The 23,466-nt window shown below is 50.5% G+C and overlaps 2 protein-coding genes across 6 annotated transcripts in view; both read right to left on the bottom strand.

Moving 5' to 3' along the window:
- Positions 1-8: 8 nt before the first annotated feature.
- On the bottom strand, positions 9-10,746 carry MAN2C1 (mannosidase alpha class 2C member 1). 3 transcript variants are annotated; one of them, XM_050309225.1, is made up of 26 exons: positions 10,643-10,746; positions 10,149-10,274; positions 9,491-9,614; positions 9,188-9,258; positions 8,869-9,046; positions 8,203-8,392; positions 7,781-7,887; positions 7,515-7,625; positions 7,053-7,145; positions 6,812-6,928; positions 6,258-6,353; positions 5,827-5,972; positions 5,224-5,347; positions 4,931-5,052; positions 4,305-4,390; positions 3,661-3,831; positions 3,295-3,377; positions 3,030-3,124; positions 2,800-2,904; positions 2,453-2,609; positions 2,032-2,175; positions 1,828-1,937; positions 1,209-1,288; positions 947-1,092; positions 665-768; positions 9-580 (listed from the first exon to the last, which is right to left on the bottom strand). In XM_050309225.1, the coding sequence occupies exons 1-26, from the start codon at positions 10,732-10,734 to the stop codon at positions 463-465; spliced, it is 3,096 nt and encodes a 1,031-aa protein (XP_050165182.1). In that variant the 5' UTR covers positions 10,735-10,746; the 3' UTR covers positions 9-462. The 3 variants fall into 3 exon arrangements, with proteins under 3 accessions (XP_050165182.1, XP_050165183.1, XP_050165184.1); XM_050309226.1 differs by having other exon boundaries at positions 9,760-10,274; positions 10,643-10,659; XM_050309227.1 differs by lacking the exons at positions 9,491-9,614; positions 10,643-10,746 and having other exon boundaries at positions 10,149-10,277.
- Positions 10,747-12,626: 1,880 nt separating this feature from the next.
- Positions 12,627-23,466, bottom strand: part of SIN3A (SIN3 transcription regulator family member A) — a 32,217-nt gene continuing 21,377 nt past the window's right edge. For all 3 annotated transcript variants that reach the window (XM_050309218.1, XM_050309219.1, XM_050309220.1), the window contains exons 12-21: positions 21,843-21,959; positions 20,901-21,139; positions 19,448-19,631; positions 18,692-19,265; positions 18,012-18,181; positions 16,780-16,953; positions 16,006-16,098; positions 15,584-15,678; positions 15,204-15,411; positions 12,627-13,837 (exon numbers count right to left, since the gene is read on the bottom strand). In XM_050309218.1, coding sequence (XP_050165175.1) covers positions 13,607-13,837; positions 15,204-15,411; positions 15,584-15,678; positions 16,006-16,098; positions 16,780-16,953; positions 18,012-18,181; positions 18,692-19,265; positions 19,448-19,631; positions 20,901-21,139; positions 21,843-21,959 — 2,085 coding nt within the window. In that variant the 3' untranslated portion in view covers positions 12,627-13,606. The remainder of the gene's footprint in view (positions 13,838-15,203; positions 15,412-15,583; positions 15,679-16,005; positions 16,099-16,779; positions 16,954-18,011; positions 18,182-18,691; positions 19,266-19,447; positions 19,632-20,900; positions 21,140-21,842; positions 21,960-23,466) is intronic.

Raw genomic sequence — 23,466 nt, 5'->3', positions numbered from 1 at the left:
GCTGGAGCTTGATGGAATTTTCATGTTTATTTGTGTTCTCCATCTGCAAGGGCAGTGCAAGGGGCAGGCAGAGGGAGGGGGGAAGGAGTAGAGTGTGTTTTTTATAGTCACTGCTAGACAAAATGAAAGCTGAGGCATAGGAGCCACTGTGGAAGCTGCTGCTCCTGGGGCTGGAGCAGAGCCTATACAGGGCTACCAGGCTGTCCACACCCTTATCCACACTACAGAGAGCTCAGCACTCAAGCCCTGGTTGGGTTGTGGTCAACTGTCCTCCTTTCCCTGAGGAATGTGGTGGTTCTCAAGCACTGCTCTCCAAGGGCTGGGTGCGGGACATGGGGAGACTGCCCTGCTCTGGAACTGCTGTGTTGTACAGCTCTTGGGATCGAGGGAGGCCCAGGCTGTGATTTGAGCTCACAGTGTTGGTCCAGGTTGCTGCAGCATCAGCCAGAGCGGTGGATGGTGTCACTGGCTCAAGACCAAGAGGACAGAGAGCACGCAGAAGGGTGTGAAGGAGAGCCTCAAGCCCTGCTGTCCCAGCGGCAGGCAGCCCTGTGCAGCTGGCCGCTCCAGGAGGTCGCAGCTGAGGAGGGAAGCACACGAGGCTGAAGGGACTGATCTCCATCCCCATGCACACCCAGCCCTTTGGCATGGTCCACGGACTTACAGCATCGCCTCCTTAATGGAGAGGGAGGTCTGGAGCCAGGCAGTGACCGTGCTGCCATACGCCTCGTAGAGCCGAACCACCACGGCTTCAGGTCTGCCCTCAGCCTTTGGGGGACAGTGCAGGTGGGAGTTCAGACAAATGAGACAGGCACAGCCTCTCCAACCCAAGTTGTTCCGCTCAGCTGAGCCTAACCGCCACTCAGTGTGGGGGAAAGAGCAAGCCGTGCTCAACAACGGCACCTTTAACCCCCTCTGCCCTCCCCACCTCCACCCCAGCACCTGCCTGCTTGACAGTCTCCAGCACGATGGCAGGTGAGCTGACAGAAAAGGCACTCCAGGCTGGGCACTGTGCAGAGCTGGCTGGGACCGCGTGGAGGGGGAAGTTCAAGTTGTAGGCGCGTTGAATCACACCAGCCTCCTGGAAGGAACCTGCATCACGAGAACCTCTAGCCAGCCTCTGCACGTGCACAGTCAGAGACACGCTCACCCCAAGGCTCACTGTCGCATCCCCCACCCTGTGTGCTCCTACAGGGCCTGCCACTCACCCCGGTGGGGCATCACGGCGTAGGTGAACTGGTGGTGCCCAATGTCTGCTGTGGCATCAGGGGACTTGGGTGCTCTCAGCCTGAGGCAACAAGATGTTAGTGAGACTGGTGTCTTGGCAGCACCCACTGTCACAGAGAATAGAGCCAGAAGAGCACTGTGACAAGACAGTTGGTCCCCTCGCTACTTGGAGGCTGGGCCCAGGGGTGGAAGCAAACATGCAACAGCAAACCGACCCTGGACAGCCCCAGAAGCTAAAAAACTTGGGTGTCTTCCTGTGAAAATTGTGGCTGAGTCAAACCGAAATACGCAGTTTGTTTCAGTTTTGTATGCACCTGTAACATTAACACTGCTGTTCCCTCCCTCTCGTTAAGCCCTCCCTCCTGGGGTATGTTTTGGCTGACAACAGAAAAATCTCATCTCTCCTGAATTATCTACAAGCATAGCTCACAGGAATTAGTTGTAAGGTAAGTCAGCCACATTCTCAGACAAGATACACCCATCAGACTATTTCTTCATTAACTAAGGTCACTTAGGACCAGGTGTTGCCTTGAGTTCCAAGAGACACCTCACAAGATAAAGTACCTGCAGCAGCTCCCCCCTCATCCATCTGTAACTCACAGAGAGAGGCTGAGGATGTTCCTGTGGGCTGATGCCCCGTATTTGCAGTCGTTCAGCAGAGCCACCCCGAAGCCGTGCTCAGAGAGATCCATCCACTTGTGAGCCCACACCTGCAGCAGGTACCAAGGGATGGGCTCACTACAGAGAGCCACTGCCAGGAGCAGGAGCAGCTCGGTCCGGGGACCAGACCACCTTCCCTCTCACCTCGAACCGAGCCCAGTCCCAGGACGTGTTCCAGTGTGTTGGCCGCTGCACGTGCCCAAACTGGATCTCGTAGGTGGCGTTTGTGCTCCGGACCTGCACAGGGAACTCCACCTTCAGGAACTTGTGAGCCTCCTTCCACTCAACCTAAATGTGGGAGCAGAAGGGCATCACCATGGGGTCTGACAGGCAGAAGCCACACTCTTCCGTCCCTGGTGTGCAGCAGCTGGCTCGCACCCGGCCCACATAAGCTACAATAAAACCACACCAGAGTCTCAGCACCAGGATGAATTCTTCCACCCTTGTCCCTTGGAATGCCCCCACCCTCAGCCTGCCTTCCCTTAAGGCAGAGTAGGACAGGCAGTGGGGGGTTCCAGGGAAGAAAACAGGAGGGGGAATATCATGCAGCAGCCGCGGGCCAAACCTGGGTCAGGAAGCGGAGGTATGGACACGTGGCATCCAGGATGATCTCCTGGGTTAAGGTGCTGCTTTTCCCGACCTGCAGGGAGAACCTCACACTTCCCCGCAGGCCCCCAGCCAGGGTGACTTCCAGAGGCTTCAGCAGCGTGGTCACTGGCTTCCTAGACAAAGGAATGAAGGCAGAGATGGTCTCAGCCTAGTAGAGCCAGGTTCCCAAATCCCAGTCCAGCCTCCCACACAGTAGGCACTCACTTCTCCAGAGTGAATGCTCTTTTACAGCTAGGACTGACAGGGAGGCAAGAATCTCAGGGCAAAGCCAAAATCCAAGTGCTGTCTGCACTGCTCCTCTACCTGGTTTCCAAGTGATAATCCATCACATCCCAGGCATCCCAGTAGAGGGGAACATCATCAAAGAGTGCAAACTGGTTGGCATAGCAGCCATCTGGGACTGACTCTCTGAAAGAAAGTGGAACAGAGGAACAGCAGCATCAGAAGGACTGGCAGTGGACAAGAGTGTACAGTGAGAAGTCGTCCTGGGAGAGGTTTGAGGAGCCTGGGGCCAGTGACCGGGTGACACAGACCTCTCGGAGTCCAGCAGCCGAAGTGAGGTCAGGTGCCCCATCCTGTCCAGGCAGACAGTAATCACCCCATTCTCCATGGTAATGGAGCCATCCTCCTTGGGAAAAGGCCAGAAACAGGTGTCACAGACCCACAACTGCAGGAGCTGAGTGCCTCAGTTGCAAATTTAGTATGTGGATTTGCTGGATGCTGGATTCCTTAAGATTTCTCCCCAATCAACCTTTGACACAGGGAACAGGGATCTGAAGAAAACTGCCTTGTGCTTACCTGCTTCCTCACTGACACAGGCTGAGAGGGCAGCAATGGCTCCCTCACTAGAGCATAACCCATGCTGGGGACTGTCACGAGAGCTGGAAAGCAAAGAGGTTCTATTCCAGCATCTGCCCCAGACTGAAACCTAAGTCACACTGTGCTGCCCTAGTGCTCTCAGATCAGAACTTCCATCTCCTCTCATACCCTCCTCTTCTTCATCCATACTTCAGGGGACTTTATTCCATTTCAACTTGTCCAAGGAAGAGTCTGAACTGCCAGTAAAGCCCTCCCCAGGGCAGGGAGAGGTGGAGTATTTCCTTGTTAGCTGACTCTGTCCCCGTAGGAAATTCTGATCCAAGAATCATCCCAGGTCAGACATACCCAAAGTCTCTGTTCCATCTGGCCCAGGCCTGAAGATCACCTCGGTGCGTTCCCAGGGCAAAGTGTTCAACACAAGGGTGCTTTCAGTGCTCCCTTCCTTGGGCTGCAGCAGATCCCTGCACAGGGACTGCACAGCCTCCTCCTGCAGCCCAGCACCAATCCTGCGGATCTCTGTACAACAAAAGGGCCTAAGTTGGATCTGAGAGAGCTTCTGGTGCTCCTCTGCAGTGTACACACACTTTATCTCCTGCCAAGCTACAATTACTAATTATCATTAATTATTATTATCTATTAGTAAGTAATTCAAGTGTATAATTATTCTTAACTTCGTTATTACAAGATTACAATGAGCTATGCCAGCTCAGCTGGAAAATTCTGGTTAACTAAGCTCCTGCAAGGACCCACGAGCAGGCAGGAGCAAACCTTTGTGGGGGTCTATCCTGCCATGCCAACAGCTAGCAGATAAGTCAATAAATTGGGATGCTTTTCAATCCCTTGGATCCCCTGCTAATTTAACACTATTTCAGACACCTATCTGCACAGGCTTGTCCTGGTAGTCCAGGATTAAAACCACTGCAGCCCCACCAGGCAGGACCCAGTGTGCTCTGGCAAGAAAGTGCCCTCCTAGCCAAACTTCTGCTCACCTGTGTAGTATTGCAGGGCATCCTCAACCACGAGCTGGATACAGCTGCCTGGCAGGACATCGTGGAATTGGTTGAGTAGCAATAACCTAAAAGAGAGCAGAACCCAGGTGAGGATACGAAAGCACTGGATTTGTTCTGGCTTAGAACAAGCCAGAAAGTTCTTCTCTCAAACAAGAGCCCTGTTTGCAAGACAGACAAACTTAATAACTGTTCCTTATACTCCCATTAGCCAACACTTCAAAGAAAAGGATTTTTTCCATAGCACCCTTTAAATCCCTTTATGTTAGGGCCTGTCAGCTGTCATCTTAGTAAAGCACAACCATGGGGAGTAAGAGCTATTTCTTTTTATCCCCCAAGGCTACCAGATATGTTGTTGCACAAGTTCAGACAAGTCAAAACTGGGGAGGAATAAGCTTAGGTTTGGAAATGAAGCTTTCAGACAGCAGAGTAGTGAGGGTTTGAAGTTATATCTTCCAACGGGAGAATCAAGCAAAGCACCGAAAGCTTTCCAGGTGGATCCCCGATCAGTTCATGGAAGCAGTTACAGACAGTGGTAGGTAAGCTACATACAGTGCAGCAGTACTGAATCCTCTCCAAGTACCACCACTGCTCCTGTACTCCCTCACCTCCAGAGCCACTGCAGCTGGCTGGCAGGGTACTGGAACACACTGTCCCGTGCCACAGCCAAGGCGCTGAGCACTTCGACGTCATGGAGGATCCGCTCACACTCTCGATTCCCCTTCTTTATCTGGTATAAAGAAGATATATATATATAAATATATATATTTCCTGAGTGTCAGGAAATCAGTAGTTGGGAGTAGAACTCTCACACCAGCAGCAGAAACCCAGCTCCAGTGCAGGAAGGTTGGTTACTTGCAGGTGTCATGAGTTTGCATGGCCTGGGCGTGGGGACCCTCACCTGGGCCTGGGTGGTGTACGTGCCATTGTGCAGCTCGAGGAAGAGCTCTCCCACCCAGGTGCACAGCTGCGATGACTCCTTCTCCAGGACAGAAAAGAGTTGGTCAGGAGTTGAGATCTGCACCCTGTGGGAGAGACACACATACAGTGATGAGCCAGGGAGAAGCCTGGGACATGGCTGATGTTGCATCCCATTCTGGAAAGTTGACAGTCTTGGAAACAAGGCCTCAGAAACTTCCACATAACTATACACAGTATTTCCCTCACCCTTCTCCTACCCCTCTCCTGCTCTCCTGGGACCCCTGATCCTCTCCTGTGGACATTCTCGAGACAGGACTGACTGCCAGGCACAGCTGCCGTGCTGGACACTCGACCCATGACTCTACTGAGGGCTCATAAGCAGTCCATAGCTGCCCTGTGTACCTGTTCTTACAGCTCTTGATCATTGAGAGATCTCTGAAAATCCCTCCCAGCCCTCTGCTTGCTTGTCTCTCTGCCAAGAGAGACTTTCTTTTGGCACTGATCCCTTTCTTTTGGCACTGCTGAAGGCCAGGTCTGGCTCAAAGCAAGTGCTCTTGCCAGGAGAGAGGAGATTTCCTCTCACCTTGGCAGCCCATCTGTGTCACTCATTCTCTTCATCCTATCCAGCATCTTCTGTGTGGGGCCCCCTCCTCCATCTCCAAAGCCGAAGAGGAATGCGCTGTGGTTCACATATCCTTTGTCCTTGTTGTTCTTCACTGTCTTCAGCACCTGGAGGGATTTTTGGGCAGCTGCAATACCCCTGGCACCCATCCCCAGCTCCCACAAGAAAGTTAGGTCAGCCTTTAGGATGCAAAGCCCAGTTCTGCCACTCCTTCCCAGCCCAAACTGCCAAAAATCAGGCACAGGCACATCTGAGAAGCAGGCAATCAGCTGCCAGGCATCCAAACAGCCTTTGTCCAACAATGCTGCCAGCTATCCCATTCCTTTCCCAGGCAGTGCCCTCTCCCAGGAGGCTCCAAGGGGCTGGCAACTTCACGTTCAGGTCTCACTCACCTCCTCCACAAGCCCATGCATCCCATAGGAGTCACCAGGAGGGAAATGGGTCAGGACTCGGGAACCGTCAATGCCCTCCCAGAAGAAGGTGTGATGCTGGAAGGAGACCAAAAGGAAAATGTGGTGCACAGGGGACAGACATTCCAGAGCCCCTGAGGATTCAAACTGGGCCTTCAGTTTCTCTCCATGAAGCTGCAGGATGCCCTGATGGATCAGTGCAAGGAGACAGTTGCACAAGGACAGGGAATGCCACAGGGGCAGGGGACAGCAGGGAGAGGCTGGATTTACTGTCTGTTGGATGTGCACACAAGTCACAGCTCCTTGTCTGGAAGCTGAAAGAATTTATAGGCCAGGGGTCCAGCTGGAATATCTAACCATGACCTTTTCCTCCCCTAAAGTCTGACAGGACATTGCTACCACCAAAAACTGGTGGCTCCTGGAAGCAGAGCCTGTGTTAGCTGAGCTGAAAGACTGTGGAACTGACAGGTCCAGCCCTGCAGAAGACTCCAGCATCCACACATCCATCCCCTGGAAAGAAGGGAAGCACAGCTCACCGGGAAGGTATTCACAAGGTTCCAGCTGAGCTTCTGTGTGAGGAACCGCTGAATCCCACAGCCACGCATCAGCTGGGGCAGCTGGGCTGAGTATCCAAATGTATCCGGCAGCCAGAACTGGGAGGAGAAGTAACAGGAGGAGAGGGAGAGAGAGAGACACATGAGTCAGGCAAACTTCACACGCAGCAGCAAGTGGAAGGAGATGGTGTGCAAGGAAGGTGTGCTGGAAAAGAACAAGTACCTCTGAGCAGATTCGGCCAAACTGCTCCTGGAAGAACTGCTGTCCCTGGAGGAACTGCCGCACCATGGACTCCCCACTGGGCAGGTTCCCGTCCTGGGGGGAAGGCACAGGGGGTCTGTGAGGCAGGCCAGGCACTGGGGAAGGAGAGGTCTTATAAGACTCCCATTCCCATCCACCTGACCTCGAGATTACAGGGAGGAACTGAAGAGAGCTTGGCAGAGGGAAAAAAGAGGAACACAGCTCGGTGAGTGCAAAGATCCTTTTTTCAGGGAATGATATGGGAGAAGGATTGCATTTTTGCTAGGCTAGACACTTCAGCTGCTGTTCCTAGGCTTGGAGACCATCACCAACCAGACAGGCTCAGCAAAGGCCGTGCTGCCCCCTCCAGTGCCAGTGCCAATCCCAGTCCCAGAAGCATGGCACAGAGAAGGTGCGGCAAGCCAGGCTCACCGTGCTACTCACCATTTCCACCCAGGTGCCTCCAACAGGAATAAACTGCCCCTTGGCCACGAAGTCCTGAATCTGTGCATAGAGCCCAGGGTACCAGCTCCGCACCCACTCAAACTGCTGCGCCTGCCAGAGAACACAGATCAGCCTCAGCTCCCCGCCACCGCTCCACACCCATGCCCCTCCTCTCTGCAACACTTCTGGTCAGCCCCCCACCTGTTTTTGCTGGAGAAGCAACATGCCATGAGCAGAGGAGAGGTCTCCAGAGAGAGCTCACTCACCTGGGAGCAGGCAAAGGTGAGCTCCGGATTGCGCTCCATCAGACGGATCACAGTGACCCAGCTCCGAGCACACTTACGGATGGTCTCCTCATATGGCCACAGCCAGGCTGTGGGGACAGGCATAGTTATTACTCAACACAAGCTCCTCCTGGAGCTGGAACCCCTCTGAAACCCACCCTAGGACAGTAAATCAAGGGGTGAAGCCCAGCAGATGGAAGATGGCAGTCTCTAATTCCTCCCTCATCCCCAGCCGCACCAGTGCTCCAAAGGGCACCCCACATTCCCCTGCCTCCGTAAAAAAAACAGCTGTGTGCCTCGGGACATGGTGCCCGGTGCCTGAAGCCCAAGGGCAGCCCCCTCTCCCCTTGGGCAGCATGCCCTGGCCTCCACGTGAGCAAAGAGGGAGTGTGTGCTGCTCTCACCAGAGTCAATGTGGCAGTGCCCCATGGCATGGATGGTGTGCTGGCTCTCGCCGTTCTTCTGGCTAAAGATGGCAGCAGCCAGGTCACGGGCAGCAGGGAAGGTGGAGGGGTCCATAACATCACACACATTGACCATCTGGTTGGCAGTGTACAGTGCCTGGAAACTCCTCTGGTTTTCCTCCCCGAGAAGCTGGGGTTGGGAGGCATAACAGTTTTACTCTGGCCACTGTATCAGCTCAGATGTCATCTGCCTCAGGGAGAACCTGGTACCTCCTTCCAACATCTGCCTCAGCCAGAGGTACCAGGTAAACACCATGTCCCTACTTCACAAACACAACCCTATGCCTTTTCTCACACGGCTTCTAAATCAAGGTTATACATATGCACATCCCAGGGGACTCAGGTTAACAGATGCTGCTTTGGAGCAGAAAATGGATGAAAAAACACCTATGGCTTCGCTGTATTCAGTTTTTCCGTACTCCAGAATATGCTGAGTTAGAAGGGACCCACAAGGATCAACAAGTCTAGACAGAGTCAATTGTGCCAAAGCAGAAGCAGCAAACATTTTCTCCTCCAGGGTCTCAGGTCATGGAATGGCAGGAGGAGGAGGAGATACAATGAAGTTATGGAAAGGGTGAAAGAAGGGAAGAGAAGGAGCTCCCATACCCGGGCCATGTCCAGCAGTATTTCCATATCTACCAGCAGTTCGTAGACATCTCTGTTGAAGACGACCAGCTCAGCCTTGTTCAGGGTGACCCTCCTGTCTGGGTCGGGAGGGGCAATCATGCTGCCCTTGCCAGCTCCAAAGAGCCCATTGCAGGCCAGCTCCACGTACAGGGTCAGGCTGTGGGACCAAAAGGAAACCTTCAGCAAGCAGGTCACAAGCACCAGGACACAGATGAAAATGTCTCACGCCGGCCTCCTGTCTTCCAACAATACCAAGCTCACACAGTGGCAAGGGGCTCTGGCTTGACTGACCACCCACCTGTGGGGCTCTGACTCTTTCAGGCTGTTTGTCAGGATGTAGCTGGTCTTCTCACCTTCCTTAGTCAAACCCTGCACAGGAAGATGGCACATTCAACCAAAGTCCAGCTGGATGGAGGGGTCTGGTCCCATACGGTGTGGGATAATGATTCCCACAAGAACAATCAGCACAGAAGCTGCTGCTGCTGCCCCAGTAGCAACATAAACCCTGCAGGCACCACCACACAGCACAGCAGGGATGTAAAAAGTCGCCATTCTGTACATAGCAGGGCAGGTGGCACACCCCTGATCCAAGCCTCCTTACCTGGACAGGCTGGGCATCTCGCCATACCATGCCCTCCCCATCGCTCTCCCAGACGAAGTGCACTTCCCGCCCTGCCCATGCCAGGGGGATGCTCAGCTCCACCTTAAACCAGCATGTCTCCCACCTGGAAGACAGCATGACAGCCCACGGTGTGACCTTCTCCCCAGGGAAAGCACACTTCCTCAGAGCCTCCATGGAGAAAGCTGTGTGAGGACAGCCCACGGGTTTGATGGGATTCAAATGCAGCAATGCCACCTGTCCGTACAGACCTGATTTAATCCATGCCCCTCTGGGACCCCAGAGAAACAGCCAGTGGCATCTTGTCTGACCAATGCTGGGATAAAAATCTTCTCCCAAACTTGACAAAGCAAACATCCCCCACCTAAGCATCAGGGACACAACCATGATCACAACCAGCTCTCAGCAGAAAGGATCCACGAACCGGGCTCTTCACTCTCCTGGGAAACTGACACAACTTGGGCTGTTTCCTCATGAAATCTCCCCAAGGTCTTCTGGGCAGACGCCTTCCAGCACTCAGGGGGAAGGAGATCATCATCTCCTTTCCTCAGCATTTAAGAGCCCGTGAGGACTCACACACGCCTGAGACGTGAGCTCCAACCCCACCCCGGTCACAGCACCACCGAAATCCTGTACTCACGTGGGCCCGAAGGACTCCCCCACTTCAGCCGGCCTGAATTGCCCCAAAACAGCCTCATCGTAAGAGATGCGCCGCGGAGTCTGGAAGCAGGAGAGCGATGCCGGCGGACAGCGATCCCCAAAAAGCCTGAGGTCGAAGACGGCCAGGACATATTAATTAGTACGGTGGGTCCCGCAAGGGCGAGCCCGGGGGTGGGACAGGGAGCACCCTGTTTGCCCCAGCTGCTACTCAACACCCTCGACAGGATTAACAGATCACAGAGTAGTAAAGCGCCGTGTTAGAGAGGCTGGTGGACCGGGGAGGGCTGGAGTGTGTGTTTTTGTGTGTGATTTGTTCTCTTGGTGTGTGTTCACCGAGCCCCCCCTCCCCGAGTCCCGCAGCTGGCAGCGCCCGAGGGCAGGGTGCTGCCCCCCTCCCAAGGGGACACACGCGAGCTGTCCCGGCCGCCCACCGGCGCCCCGGGGGAGGCGCGGAGAGGCCTCCCCGCCGCCCACCTGCCCCGCAGGTTGCAGTCGGTGAAGTAGATGTCGGAGATGAACTTCTCGACGCGCTCCAGCGCCGTGCGCCTGTGCCTGGGCGCGGCCATGGCGGCTGTGGCGGCGCCCGCCCCGCCCCGCGCGGCGCAGGCGCGGCCCGGCAGTCCCGGAGCCCCGAATCCCGGAATCCTGGAATCCCGGAATCCTGGAATCCCGGAATCCTGGAATCCCGGTTCCAGCCGGGCCGCCTCCGCCTCGGCGCGGCCACCTGGGGGTGCTCTGCGGGGCTGAGGGCCTGTCCCGGGGAGGGCCGGACCCCCCCAGTGCTCCCCGCGTGTGAGGCGGCAGCACCCGCCTCATCGCCGCTCCCTCAGCCTCATCAATCCTGCACCCACCTCTCCTCCTCGGCACCCCGCTTTGCCTCAAAATCGCACCCCACCGCCCAAAAAAAAAAAAAAAAAAAAAAGCCACTGTGTATCGTCGTGAGGGAAGGAAGAATCTGTGCGCGATGCTCAGCCCTGATGCTTTAATGGAGATACTGTGCCCCCTTCAAGTTTAAAACACCGGTATAGAAACCACACGGATCGTGGGCCGAGGATCACGTTACAGAATACAAAAAGCAAGATCAAATAAAATGAAAATGGGGGGAAAAAAAATTAGACCTCTGCTATGGTACAGGCTTGGAGCAGAGCCGGCATCGGAGCACCGGAGGCAGAGGTGTGTGCTGGGGACTGGCCAGCCGCCCTTGCCTCAGTGATATGCAAGCACAGGCTCCCTGGGACAAGACACGCACCAAAAGCAGCAGCAGCTGTTACTTCTAAGCTGGTCAAAAGTCTACATCACCCAAAATTTTCCCTTCCGGGTCACCTTGAGCATACAACAGGATAAAAAAAGGGGGGGAAGTAGCAGGGGAGCACGAATGACACCTTTGGAATGGAAGAGGACACGCAAGAGCTCCTCCCTGCCTGGTTATAGCAAAGGAGGAGAAACGAGACAGATAACTTATTGCTGGCAAGGTGTGAGTATTCCCCACTGGGCTCTCTCTTCCCTCTCTTTCCCCTTCTCCATAGGAGGCTCCAGTTCCAGGTCTGCCTGCTGTGCATTGACTGCCAATGAGTAGTGGCCCCCAAGGGCCTGTGGAAGGGAAAGAGCTCCCATGCCAGGAAACAACCTGGAACTGGATGATCTTTAAGGTCCCTTTCAACCCAGGCCATACTATGATTTTATGAACCTGCTGTCTTAAAATACAGTAAATCCACAGGAGAGGTTGAAGCAGTGGCAAAGCCCTGCTTGTGGCTCCCCATCCAGGGATGATGGAAGCCATAGGGCTGGCAGCATGGATTTGTGAAAGCAAAGTTGCCCCCTTTGAGGAGACAGTACAGTTGTGGCTGTCATGGTTTACAAAGTCTGTGCTGAGTTCTTTATTTTTAAGAACAGAATCTTCCCATGTGTTTTAAATATCTGCCGCTGTTACACTTATCTACTTAAAAATTGCATATCCCATATGTGGATTTCAGGAGTGAAATGCACCCAGACACCTCTACCCCTTGCTCTGCTCTTGCACACACACACAGACACGCACAGCTCTGAGCAGCTCTGTAAAATACTAGTTTGGTACTTCCCATGATGTTTTCTCCAAAACAGAAAGGGAAAAACATATCAGCGCAATCATCTCCAGCTAAGTAGCTCAGCAATACTTCCCAAAAGCAAAGATCCTTGGAGCTGGAAGATAAGGTGGATAAGAATTACCCACCAGAAAAAAACCCTAAAATTAAAAAAAAAAAAATTAAAACTTTATACTCTATATTTATGTCGCTTATAGGCTGCTTATACCTCAGTTGTTTAACTCCCAAACACACATGCTACCTCTGCTTTTTCCTCCTGGATTGTGAAGCCAATCTTATAAAATTCATACACCTCCTTTCCCTCCCCTTCCCCACCCCAAAAATGGTATATTGCACAGTGCCTTTCAGACCATGGGTGAGCGAGTGTCTTCCTCCAGTTAAGAACAAAGACATTATTTCTTTTATTTACAAAAAAAGGAGAAAAAAGTTTCCACACAAAAGCACTACAATGGTAACTCCCTTTGGTAAAAAGTGTAATAAATGTCTCCATCGGTCTGTCTGTCAGTACTAATTATCAAGCCACCTGGTACTATGGTACACAAGAAGCTAGTACAGTTATGCTAGCACATCGAGCATACTTTCTTTAATTAAAAAAAAAAACAAAACAAAACAAACCAACCAACCAACAAACAAACAAAAACCCCCCAAAAATTGACAATTTGTACATTTATTTACAAAAAAGGAGGGTAACATGTTAAAATCGTGTTGTTCTCTGCTGTGTGTGTGTACGTACATGTGTGTGAAAAGCTGGTGCATGGCACTAGGAGAGTCTAGTAAACAAGCAGGTACAAAAAAAAAAAAACCAAACCAACCCAAAATAAAAATAAAACAGTTCCACTGGCACTAGAAAGGACAGACCGATCTGCACGGGGTGAGTCCAGCCTGGGAGGGAGAAGAGGGAGCGAGAAAACCCAGGGTCTGCTGCCCCATGGCCCCGTGCCAGAGCCCATAAAGGGAGGAGAATCCAGTGGTGACAGGCACCTGGGGATTTTGGGGACACATCCAAGTGGTCCAGTGATGGAGAGCATCCAGTTCTCCTTCCTCGCCGCTTAGGGCCTCCGGGGAGTCAAAGCCTCAACGCTGCTGGTGTGTACGAGCTTGTTATGTTTCTCTGGGATGGCTCAGTTCAGAGAAGGGCCCTTCTCACCCAGAAAGGGCCGGCAGCCCGCGGTCCTAGGCGGAGATCCACATCCCCACAGGGAATCCCGCTGGTGACGGGTTGTACCAGCCACGCACTAGTCAAGTGGCCATGTTACGGAGATACACAGTGAGGGGAGAAAGGCATCTTCCTCCTTCCCTGGATGCGCGCGCACACACACACACATCTCCCGGGCTCTTCCCTCGCCCCGGGGGACTTCTAGGGTGTCTTGAATATTGTGCTGTATTTGACACGGTACTTGTTGATGCTGACAAAGTGCAGGGTCTCTGTGTCACAGGTGGTGGTGCAGGGCACCAAGCCCTCCAACCCTTCACCCATGAGCCACTTGTTTGTCTCGGTTGCCATTTCGCGGGGCACGTGCTCCTTGGTCCATTTGTCCACCCAGGCCTGGAACCGCTGGTGCAGCCGCTTGCTCACTCTTTCGTGGGACTACAGAAACAGGGAGAGGTGTTAGAAAAAGGCAGCTTTGGCCCCGAAACTGCAGCGTTACACAAAGCTTGGCTACTGGTTGACACAACCAAGGGGATCAGACACAGAGGGAATTGGTGACGCAGACAATGGGCTAATGACAGAAGGAAAGCTCTGATTAAGGTCCCCCAGCTCTCCTCTACCAAGAAAATTAGTAGCAAAATGGGCTCAGAAATATCAAAAGGTTTATGCTCTTTGTTTAATACAGCAGCTCTCAGGCTGGGGATACAGAACACAGCCCATGGGAGTCTGAAAGTTGCATGCCTAGCTGAGAGTCCCTTCTGGGCACTGCCCAGAAGATGCTGCTGTCTCCTATTCTTTCTCCTCCAGCACCCAGGACCAGGCAAGCCCTGCTCTTCCCAGCCCTCAGGGTCTGTCTCCAGTTCCCACAGAGGGGTACAGTCCCAAGAAAGAGCAAGCTCAGCATGCACTGCACATACTGGGGACACAATACTATGGAAAATTAAGACTTGGGTCAGGTCTAAAAGGCTTGAGAAAGCTCTGTCTTAACAGAAACATCAGGAGAGGAAGAACTGTGCACATTTTTGAGAAAAAGTGTCTGCCTAAGGAATGTAAAATACCAGACAGGTGGTATAAAGCCATGGCTACAATCACAATTGAAAACAGCCAATATAATTAAACTTCCAGATTAAAACTTATGGATTTTATTATTTGTTTTGTTCTTCTCCCAAAGACTGACTGCTTTGTGGTGTTAACTGCTGAATCCAATAGATTTGTATCCAAAATACAATGTAGCTTCCACAGATCCTTCAATGTATTCCAGTAACCAAGGGCTATGCTGCACACTATACATTTAACACTTCAAGAATCTGTGTTCAGATTCTCTGTTTATGAGCTTGCTTTTTCTTGAGGTTTGTGCCAATTGAATGGGATAGATGGAATTCAATCAAAATCCTCACTATCAGCGTTTCAAAGAGTCCCTACTGCAATAAAACACTCATCTGAAGTGGATGCAAGTTTAACAGAATTCCTTTAAAACTAATGAAATAAAGCCATCATTTGTATCTCATCAGCAAGAAACATGGCCAGTGGTTGTTTTATAAATCTAAACACATGACTAAAGTGGATGGAAATATTCCCATGGGACAAGAAAAGGAGAGTTGTCAAAGCATTCATATGACCAAATCAGCTTTCTCCAATGGAATCCTCCTGAATTTCACCAATCCAGAGTCACAAGCTCTTGTCATCTTGAATACACCCAAACTTTTACAGCTCCAGAGCAGCCAGAGAGGCAATGCTTCCTTCCCTTCCCCCAGATCCCAGGAAACACTGGCTCTCCCACCCCAATTCTCCTGCTGGCTCCTACCTGCTGAGCTCGCAGCAGTGCGGTCCTCCTGTACATGTAATCCTCCGATTTGATCACGTACACCATCTTGTAGGAGTTCAGTTTGAATTTACACTCCAGCTTGTCCAAGCTCTCCACATTCTCCATGGACTTCTTACTGTTTCCTTCTTTCCCTTCCTTCTCCTGCTGCTCCCGACCACGCTGACACTTACGGATCCGCCTCAGATTCCTGCAAACCAGAGAAACTCTCTTGGAATTCATGCTCACGCTCCGGCACTAGCAGGCTGGATGTAGCTGGTGGATCTCAAGGCCAGGTTGGACAGGCCTTGGAGCAACCTGGCCTAGGGAGTTGGAATGAGATGCTCTTTAAGGTCCTGTCACAGCTCAGCCTGGCCACTCACCTGGGCAGGAAGACAGGTTTCTGGGCCAGGTGCTCCCGGAGCTCAGGGGAGGTAGAATCGGAGTTGACATACCGCTCCACATAGTCTGACCAGCGCTGAAAGCAAGCACAGAGCACACATCAGCCACTGCCTTCCCACCAAACGTGGGATGGTTAAGGAGGCTAAGCTGGAAGTCACACAGATGAACACAAGATCACTTTTGAAGGCTCTGTGCATCTTAACCCCAAAAAGGCAGGTACAGCGTAGGGTTTCGAGCATTTTCTAATACAAAATAAGCCAAGAAGGATTTGCCTGCTCACATCATTGAAAGCTTTATGGCATGCTTTGATGTTTCTTTGTCTTGTGCTAACAGACTACACCACCAGTCAGCTGGACACACTGGTCCAGTGCAGCAGTGACCCTCACAGACAAGCCATCCATACCTCTGCTTCCACAGGGTCATCTGAGTTCTCCTCTTCTGTGTCCAGCAGCTCAATGGTTAACTGAACTTGACCTCTGCTCTGAATGAACATCAGCTATAAAGAAAGAGCAGAAGGGACTTCAGTAAGAGGTTTGAAATCGAAAAAAAACACCTTCACCTCTCACTGAGGCTAAGGGAGAATGAAGAAAGTTGGCAGAGTTTTAAGGGAAACCCTCTTGAGCCCCCAAAATAAGTTTGAGGGCAAGAGAAGAGATATTATACACTGAGGCTTTTATCCAAAGTACTTTACAGGCTCAGAAAGGGCCTGACCACTTCCTGCCTCTTTGGCAAAGGAAGTATGGATTTGATTAGCACAGGTTTATTAGCAGTGTATGCAGGCAGCAGTGATTTAATGCCCAGGCAGTAGTAGCAAATCCCCCCACATCCAACAAAATTGAGACACCAGAGAAACGGGAGAATTTGAACTAACAAATTAAAACCAGTGACAGCCAAGCAGTCAGTATGATACAGCCCAAAGCTGCTGTGAAGCACAGGGAATACTGACTGGTGTTCCAGGAAACATATTCCTCCTTCAAAACTCATTTCTGAGGGGCCCTTACAGAAGCATTAACCTACGCCCCAAAAGCTGGCAACATGTGTGCTGTTTTTGGCCGGGATGGGGTTAATTTCCTTCATTTCTGGCTGCCTGAACAAGGGTCGTTTTTTTAAAAGACTGGTGCCTCTCCCTTAAAAGGCTCATGCTGCTTTTACACTGTGGTTCACAGCCCAGCTTTACCTTGAAACAGTTCTCCTCCGACATGAGCTGCTCAGCTTTGCGCTGGTACGTGGCCTCCAGAAGCGTGCGAGAAGACTGGGAAGCGAGAAGACCTCCCGTGGCTCCGTTGCTGTTCTCCGACAGGTAAAGGTCTGTTACCTGCACGCAGATTTCGTCGCTCACTATGTGCTGGAGCTGCAAAAAGGAAGAACAGGGGGAAGGTGTTTGCCAGGGAGGCTGCTACGTGCCCATCAGCACAGAATAGAAAGAAAGAAACCATGAGCTTAAACCATGCATTTAAGCTTACTCAAGCAAAAGGAAAAAAAAAAGTTGAAAAGGCATGAGTTTAGCTTCTTCCAGTTGCAGATGATCGCTGCTGCTATGTAAAAAAGCCACAATATCTTTAAAAAAATTAGGAGGTGGCGAAGTACAACTACTCAGAGAAAAACTACAGGCAGGGAATATTCTGACCAGCAGCAGGGGAGGAAGGGCAAGAGTGCCATGACACAGTATATCCCCTCCTCACCAAGAGGCTGCTGCTGTGTTTGAAGAGAGGGGTGGGAGGTTTAGGATCAAATCCATATTTTGTACAAGTTTAAAAATCAAAAGTCTCTGAACTGTCTTCTGAGTTCAGTTAATCTCTGGACTGAAGGGCTTCTGAAGAGCAACTCTGCTCTTCTGAAAGAGGAAAGGCCTTTCAGGCCATTCCACTTTCAGCCCCTTGTGTTTGTTTTTGTTCTTTGTAGTACAAAAACACACACCAAGAATTTTTCCCTTGCTCACATGTTCTTCCTACCAGCCCAATAAAAGGATTGGAGTTTAACAGCCAAAATGAGCTACTCCAGCAGCCAGATAAAAAGAGACAAACGTTTTTAGAAAAGGCACACATGGATCCTACAGCACTGATGGAAAGGAAAGGAACTATTTAAATGTCATTTAACTTTTTTTCCAAGTTAAAGCTAAATTAACTCTGGAGATGCTTTGAATACTTACATCCAGAAAACAAAAAGAACTCTGTATACATGTAGAGGATATTCTCAATAATTTAAATGGATCACAAATGACCTTCTGCCATGTCTCTATATGAGTGTTAAAAACCATCCTGAATTTACCTTCTTACCCCTGAAATTCTCCATTTAGGCGTACCACACTCTGCCTGCCTCCAATGTGAATCTGGGTTCTCACTGCAGAAAACAACCTGTCTGCATTCTCCACCCCATCCCACCTACTTCCCAGGCTTTGCTGGCAGTCACCTGTCGAACGATGCTCTGGATCAGCTTGTCCATGGTGAAGGCAATGTAGGCGTGGATGGTGAACATCTCGCGCAGGGAGTCCTCGTACTGCGACGAGTCCATGTTCCCATCCAGGAGGTTGCGCACCATGTCCAGGAAGGCCGGGTAATAATCCTCAACATCGATGTCCACTGCAACAGGAGAGAAGGGGAGAGATGAACACACCATCCCCCCAGAAAGGTTGCTCTGAGTTTTGGTCCTCAGGTGACCTATTCAAGCTGAAGAGTTACTGGAATAGGGTTAAACTTGTCTTTTAGGAACACAATTAACTCCTTTTAAGGCCGCAGTTCTTTTCTTAATCTCTTACTTTCTATCTCTAGCCTTCTCCATGAGGTCTTTTTATTTCTGAAAGACTTTTTAAGAAGCTTTTATTAGTTAGGAAGCTTGAAGATACTTTCAGTATGAAAGTGTAAAATGAAAGCTCTTATGAAATAACTCCTGCATATTATCCTTTTGCTACTCAAGTCCCATGTTCCCCACATCTTCCCATCTCCCTGGTGCTGCCCAGGGATAAGAAAAGAGAACGCCCAATCTTTAAGGGTCACTGCTGTTGCATGCCTGAAGACACCAAACAAGCCCTGTTGCAATGCTACAAACAGCAGCAACCTTTCTCCCCCAGCCTTCCATCAGAAGTCACTCACTGGGCTCCTTCAGTCGCAGCTGGATGGCAGGACTGTCACTCTTGTCTCGCTTTATGCCCAGCACTTCCCTCTCCCACTCCCGTTCCCGCGTCTCCTCCTCGATCTGCCGCTCGGCCTGGGTGCAGATCCGCAGCAGCCGCAAGCACAGGATCTGGTGCAGCCTCATGAAGATGTACCAGTTGCTGTTAACGTAGAAGAGGTTGTAGACCTCATCCATGCCCCGCAGCTTCTGGGCTGTCGTGTTGTTGAACATCAGCTTGGTTTTGGGAGGACTGCCCCCAACGCCGTTGTGCTTTTTTGCAGCCCCGGTGGCTTCATCCACATCCATTTCCTCTTCTTCCTCCTCTTCCACATCTGAGAGTTCACCTCGCTGAGCAAACAGCAGGTCTGGAATGAAGTGATACATGATCTGCTTGATTTTGTACTTGTCCTCTTTCTGAATTCCCGTCTGCCGCTTCACATGGTGGATGATGAGGGACGCAGCATCTTCCAGGATCTGCTTGTCTTCGTAGGCTAGTGAGAGGTGTGGGCCTGTGGCCACTCCAGCATTGTCTTCTGAAGCCTGCTCTTGCCTCTACAAAGGAGAAATACAGCACAAAAATCAGCCTAAATCACCCCTCTCCACTCAAGAGCCTTTCAGAAAGCTCTACCAGCAAACAGACTTCCTCCCTCATCAGGCAGCAAGGAACAGGAACTGAAACTACACTAGCAAAGTACATAAGCTTGAGGGAAGGAAACTATTGGTGACTATCTTACCTCATCATAGATGCTTTCAATCTCATTGAGGAGACTCTTTGACCTCAGGACCTTGGTATCATTCTGCTTGAAGTTGATGCCCTGGTGGTCCAAGGATTTCAGGTAATACTTCTCATTCTGCTCTCGCCAGACTTTATTAAATCCTCTCTGGGCTTCTCGCCACTCTTCCTCTTTCATCTTTAACCTTGGATTGAGAAAACAAGGGCGAGCTAAGAGGTGAGCATGTCAGAAAAACCCAGGCCCATGGTTCCTGGTGAGTGTTGAGAAGAGCTGAACTGCTGATGAAATGGGCAGGAATGAAAGACATCCCAAAGAAAGGAGGTTTACACCTGGACATGCTCTCTGGGGAAAGCATTCTGGGTTTCTTTCACATCTAAGTAAAACAACCATTCTTTCACACCTGAGTAAAAACAAAGTAGCTCAGCTGCCCACAGTAGGGAGAGGGGATAAAAGGACAGAAAAGCCAAGAGTTGGCCCTAGTCTCTCAGAAATCCCCAGAAAGTCATGTAGTTCCAGCTGTGGAACAGGGGCAGCTTAATTTGGATGATGAACAAAGCACAGACACCTGAGTGTCCTGGGAATGGACTCCTCAACCTCAACTCAGTATCCCAAGCAAAGCACCCCTGACTCAGTTCAAGAAGAGTGTCCTTGTATGTAGCAGGGTGGAAAAACTAGGACCTTGCCGGTATCCTGGGAAGGTTGCTACCCCCAGCTCCAGAACCTTAAACACAGAACCAACAGTCCCACAGAGACAAAAAGTGAATGAGAAAGAGTGTCTACTGCTCACACATCTCCTCAAGCTTCCCCAAGGAGTTGCAGCATCCACTCCTTTTCTTAACTGAGGAAGGGGAGGTTGACAACAGAAATAGGACTGGGAATCTGAGGGTAGCACAGCCACCATGATCTGAGCCCACAGCCATGGGATTGGAAAGGGATCACATTTAGTCCTGGAACAATCCACACAGTACAGCTTCCTTATCTTACACATGGTGCTGACACAAGGGAAGAAATAAGGTTTAAGAGGAGACAACAAAAGCTCTATGTCTTTCCAGCTGAGCTGTAAGGATTTGTTTCAGAAGGGTAAAACCTTCTTTTCTAGGTGATTATAATGGAATACACCAACTGACCAGAACATAAATGAACTTAATAGAATAGAATAACAGAATCACAGAATACTTTGGGTTGTGAGGGATCTGAAAGCTCATCTCATTCCACCCCCATGCCATGGGAAGGGACATCTTCCACTGGACCATGTTGCTCTAAGACCCACCCAACCTGGCCTTGAACACTTCCAGGGATGGGGCAGCCGCAACCTTTCAGGGCAAATTTACAGCCTTGTGGAGGTCACACCCCTCAGGGGCAGAAATCAGCCACTTTTCCATATATTTGGACCACATACAGTGTGTTACCCTTTGGAAGAGCACCTGGGGCAGGGTGCTAGGGTAGTCAGTACCTTTTCAGTACAATGGGAACAGCCACGGATGGGTTCTTCCGAAGCCCATCGATGATGTCGGCTGCTTTGTCAGCATATATCCTCTGGAGAGCCTTGCGGTGGATCACCTCCGAAGTGCCCCCCAGAGTGTTGTCCAGTCGGAATTTGGCCTGCTCCTCGGCAGACAAGCGCGACAGCTTCTTCTGGATTGCCTCAAGAACGCGGATGGTTGCCAGGTTGGTCTCCAAGACAACATCCAGCTGGAGAGAACAGTGCATTAGCCATTGTTGAACAGACAAAACATGATACTTCACAGAGGCAAACATTCAAGTGACATGAAACAAGAAGCCGTGCCTGTTTAACAAGGTGTACTAGAGCACTTCTGTGTTCAGCTGCTCTAAAATAATCCAATTATATTTTATCTACTACCTAGATAATACTGCACAAGAATTTAAAGGCTACCAGAATAGTACTCTTTGGAAATCACATTTTCCAGCTGGAAATAGAACACAATTGACAGTTACTCTACAAAAGGACGTGCCAAATCTGAGTGGATTCAGGTAACTGCTGAGCTAACTTCCAGTCAAGATGTCAGTCATTTAACATCCTGAATCACTTCTCTGATGATTACAGGGGAATGCACGTTCCCATGCACTACATGTGCAGGAAGAACAGAAAATATGCAGCAATTCCATGCTGGCCATTGAACAATTTAACGTGGAGCGGGGTGAGCCAAGAACTCCATGCAAAAACTGAGGGGCAGCGGTGGCAACTTAGTGGTCATGCAGCCACTGCTTCTTCCATTAAGAGAACACAAGTTTTTATGCCAAAAAATTTTTATTGTGACAGCCACGATAAAAAGAGATTCTAAGATGCAGCATTAAAGCTGTCATTACATCAAGCTCGTTAACTGTTCACAGAACAGAGCTTTCTGAGGCATCAATCAAGGAAGAAACAATTTACCTCAAAACGCTCGTCCTCACACCTGTAGATGTGCTCTTCGTATTGTGTCTTCTTGGAGCTCACAAATGTGGAGTCTTCAGACCAGGATGGGAAGGAGACCCAGGTGTCATTCAAAACCTTTGAGGGAGACAGAGGGAGAGAACAAGAGTCATGGTCAGTGTTCCAAGGAGGCCATGCTTGGCCAGCTCTAAGCACAGTTTTCTGATGGGAGGATCCAAGTCCTCAATTGGAAAAACTACGTGCCCCTTCCAGAGCCCAGCATTCACAGAGCAACCCCAAAGAGCCAGAACCCAAACATTCAGGCAGTCTGAAAAACTCACTACGTGGAGCTGTTAGGAAAAAACTTGCAAGGGAAAAGAAAAACAGAGGTGAAAGGAGCTTTTCTGCTACTTTGGATTAGTCAAGTGCAACCAGCTGGTTCCTCGTGTGTTATTCACCATTGCCAACACTGGGTGGTCACCACAGCAGACCTGACAGACAGGATTCGGCTGCTGCCTCCAAATAAGGCTAATTGGGAGTATAAATTGGGAGATGCATACCCCAGCATCACCTTTCATAACAAAGCAGATGAGTACACCTGCAGCTTTCAATATAGGGCACAGAACATTAAAAAACAAATACCCCCCCCCAACCTCAAAGATGCTAAGGGCAAAGAAATGATGATTTTGGCAGGCTCAGTGTTCATAAACCCGAAGCCTGAACAACTGACTCAATTAGATTGTCACAGGAAGGAAAGTTTGTAACTGCATCACACAAGATGTTTTCGAGAGATGTGTCAGGACTTAAATTAAAGCTCAATGTTTCAAGGAGACACAAAGAAGCATGTGAGGGAATATATGGGAGAATCTGTCTATGGAAAACGTGGTTTTATTTTAAAGCTGGCCTAGAGACAACTCTGAAAGCAGATGAAGTGGGAATTTAGGTAAAAAGGTAGCAATAATCTTGAATTACATGCTATCTTGTAAAGGATCCCGGAGATCACAGAAAACTAATTCTATCATTTCCTACTTGGAGTGTTTGGGTTTGTAATCTTAATGTTCCTTTCACAGGTTGTACTGCATAAAACATCATAAATAAAATGTAGAAGCATTAGGTCAGTAATGAAACATCCTAACTATTGAGTGTTTTTTTCTCCAGCTGCTTCCTAATGCTCCATTGCAACCCTTTCACAAACACCACTGGAGAGGAGCTGATGCCAACCATCAAAGCCACGTGGGTATTCCAACTCCCAGCCAGCTTCCAGCATAACCCAATTCCTAGACTGACGCCTCACCCTGTGCAATAGGTTCTGGATATGATCCAGATATTTGGAGGAGGGACACCAGGAATGCCTCAGGCGTGCTCACCTCAGGCTGCAACACGTACCGTGATGATCCCGAGCCAGGATGGTGTTGCCCACACACACCTGGGTGCAGGAGCAGCATGGATCAGTGCTGGATCAGTGCTAAGCAGGCAGCTGCCTGGCCCCAGCTCCACGCCCAGCACCACCAGACATACCCTAACATCCCCAAGAACCTTTTCAACATTGCGCAGGGATACAAAATAAATCCCCCACCCTGTTCCATTGGGTCACCCTTGCTCCATTCCTTTAAAAAGGCTGCCAAGAGCTTTCCTCCATCACACA

This window comes from Myiozetetes cayanensis, unplaced genomic scaffold, assembly GCF_022539395.1.
Source record: "Myiozetetes cayanensis isolate MyiCay16 unplaced genomic scaffold, myiCay2020 scf14, whole genome shotgun sequence".
NCBI lineage: Eukaryota > Metazoa > Chordata > Aves > Passeriformes > Tyrannidae > Myiozetetes > Myiozetetes cayanensis.
This window is presented reverse-complemented; position numbering and strand designations above follow the sequence as displayed.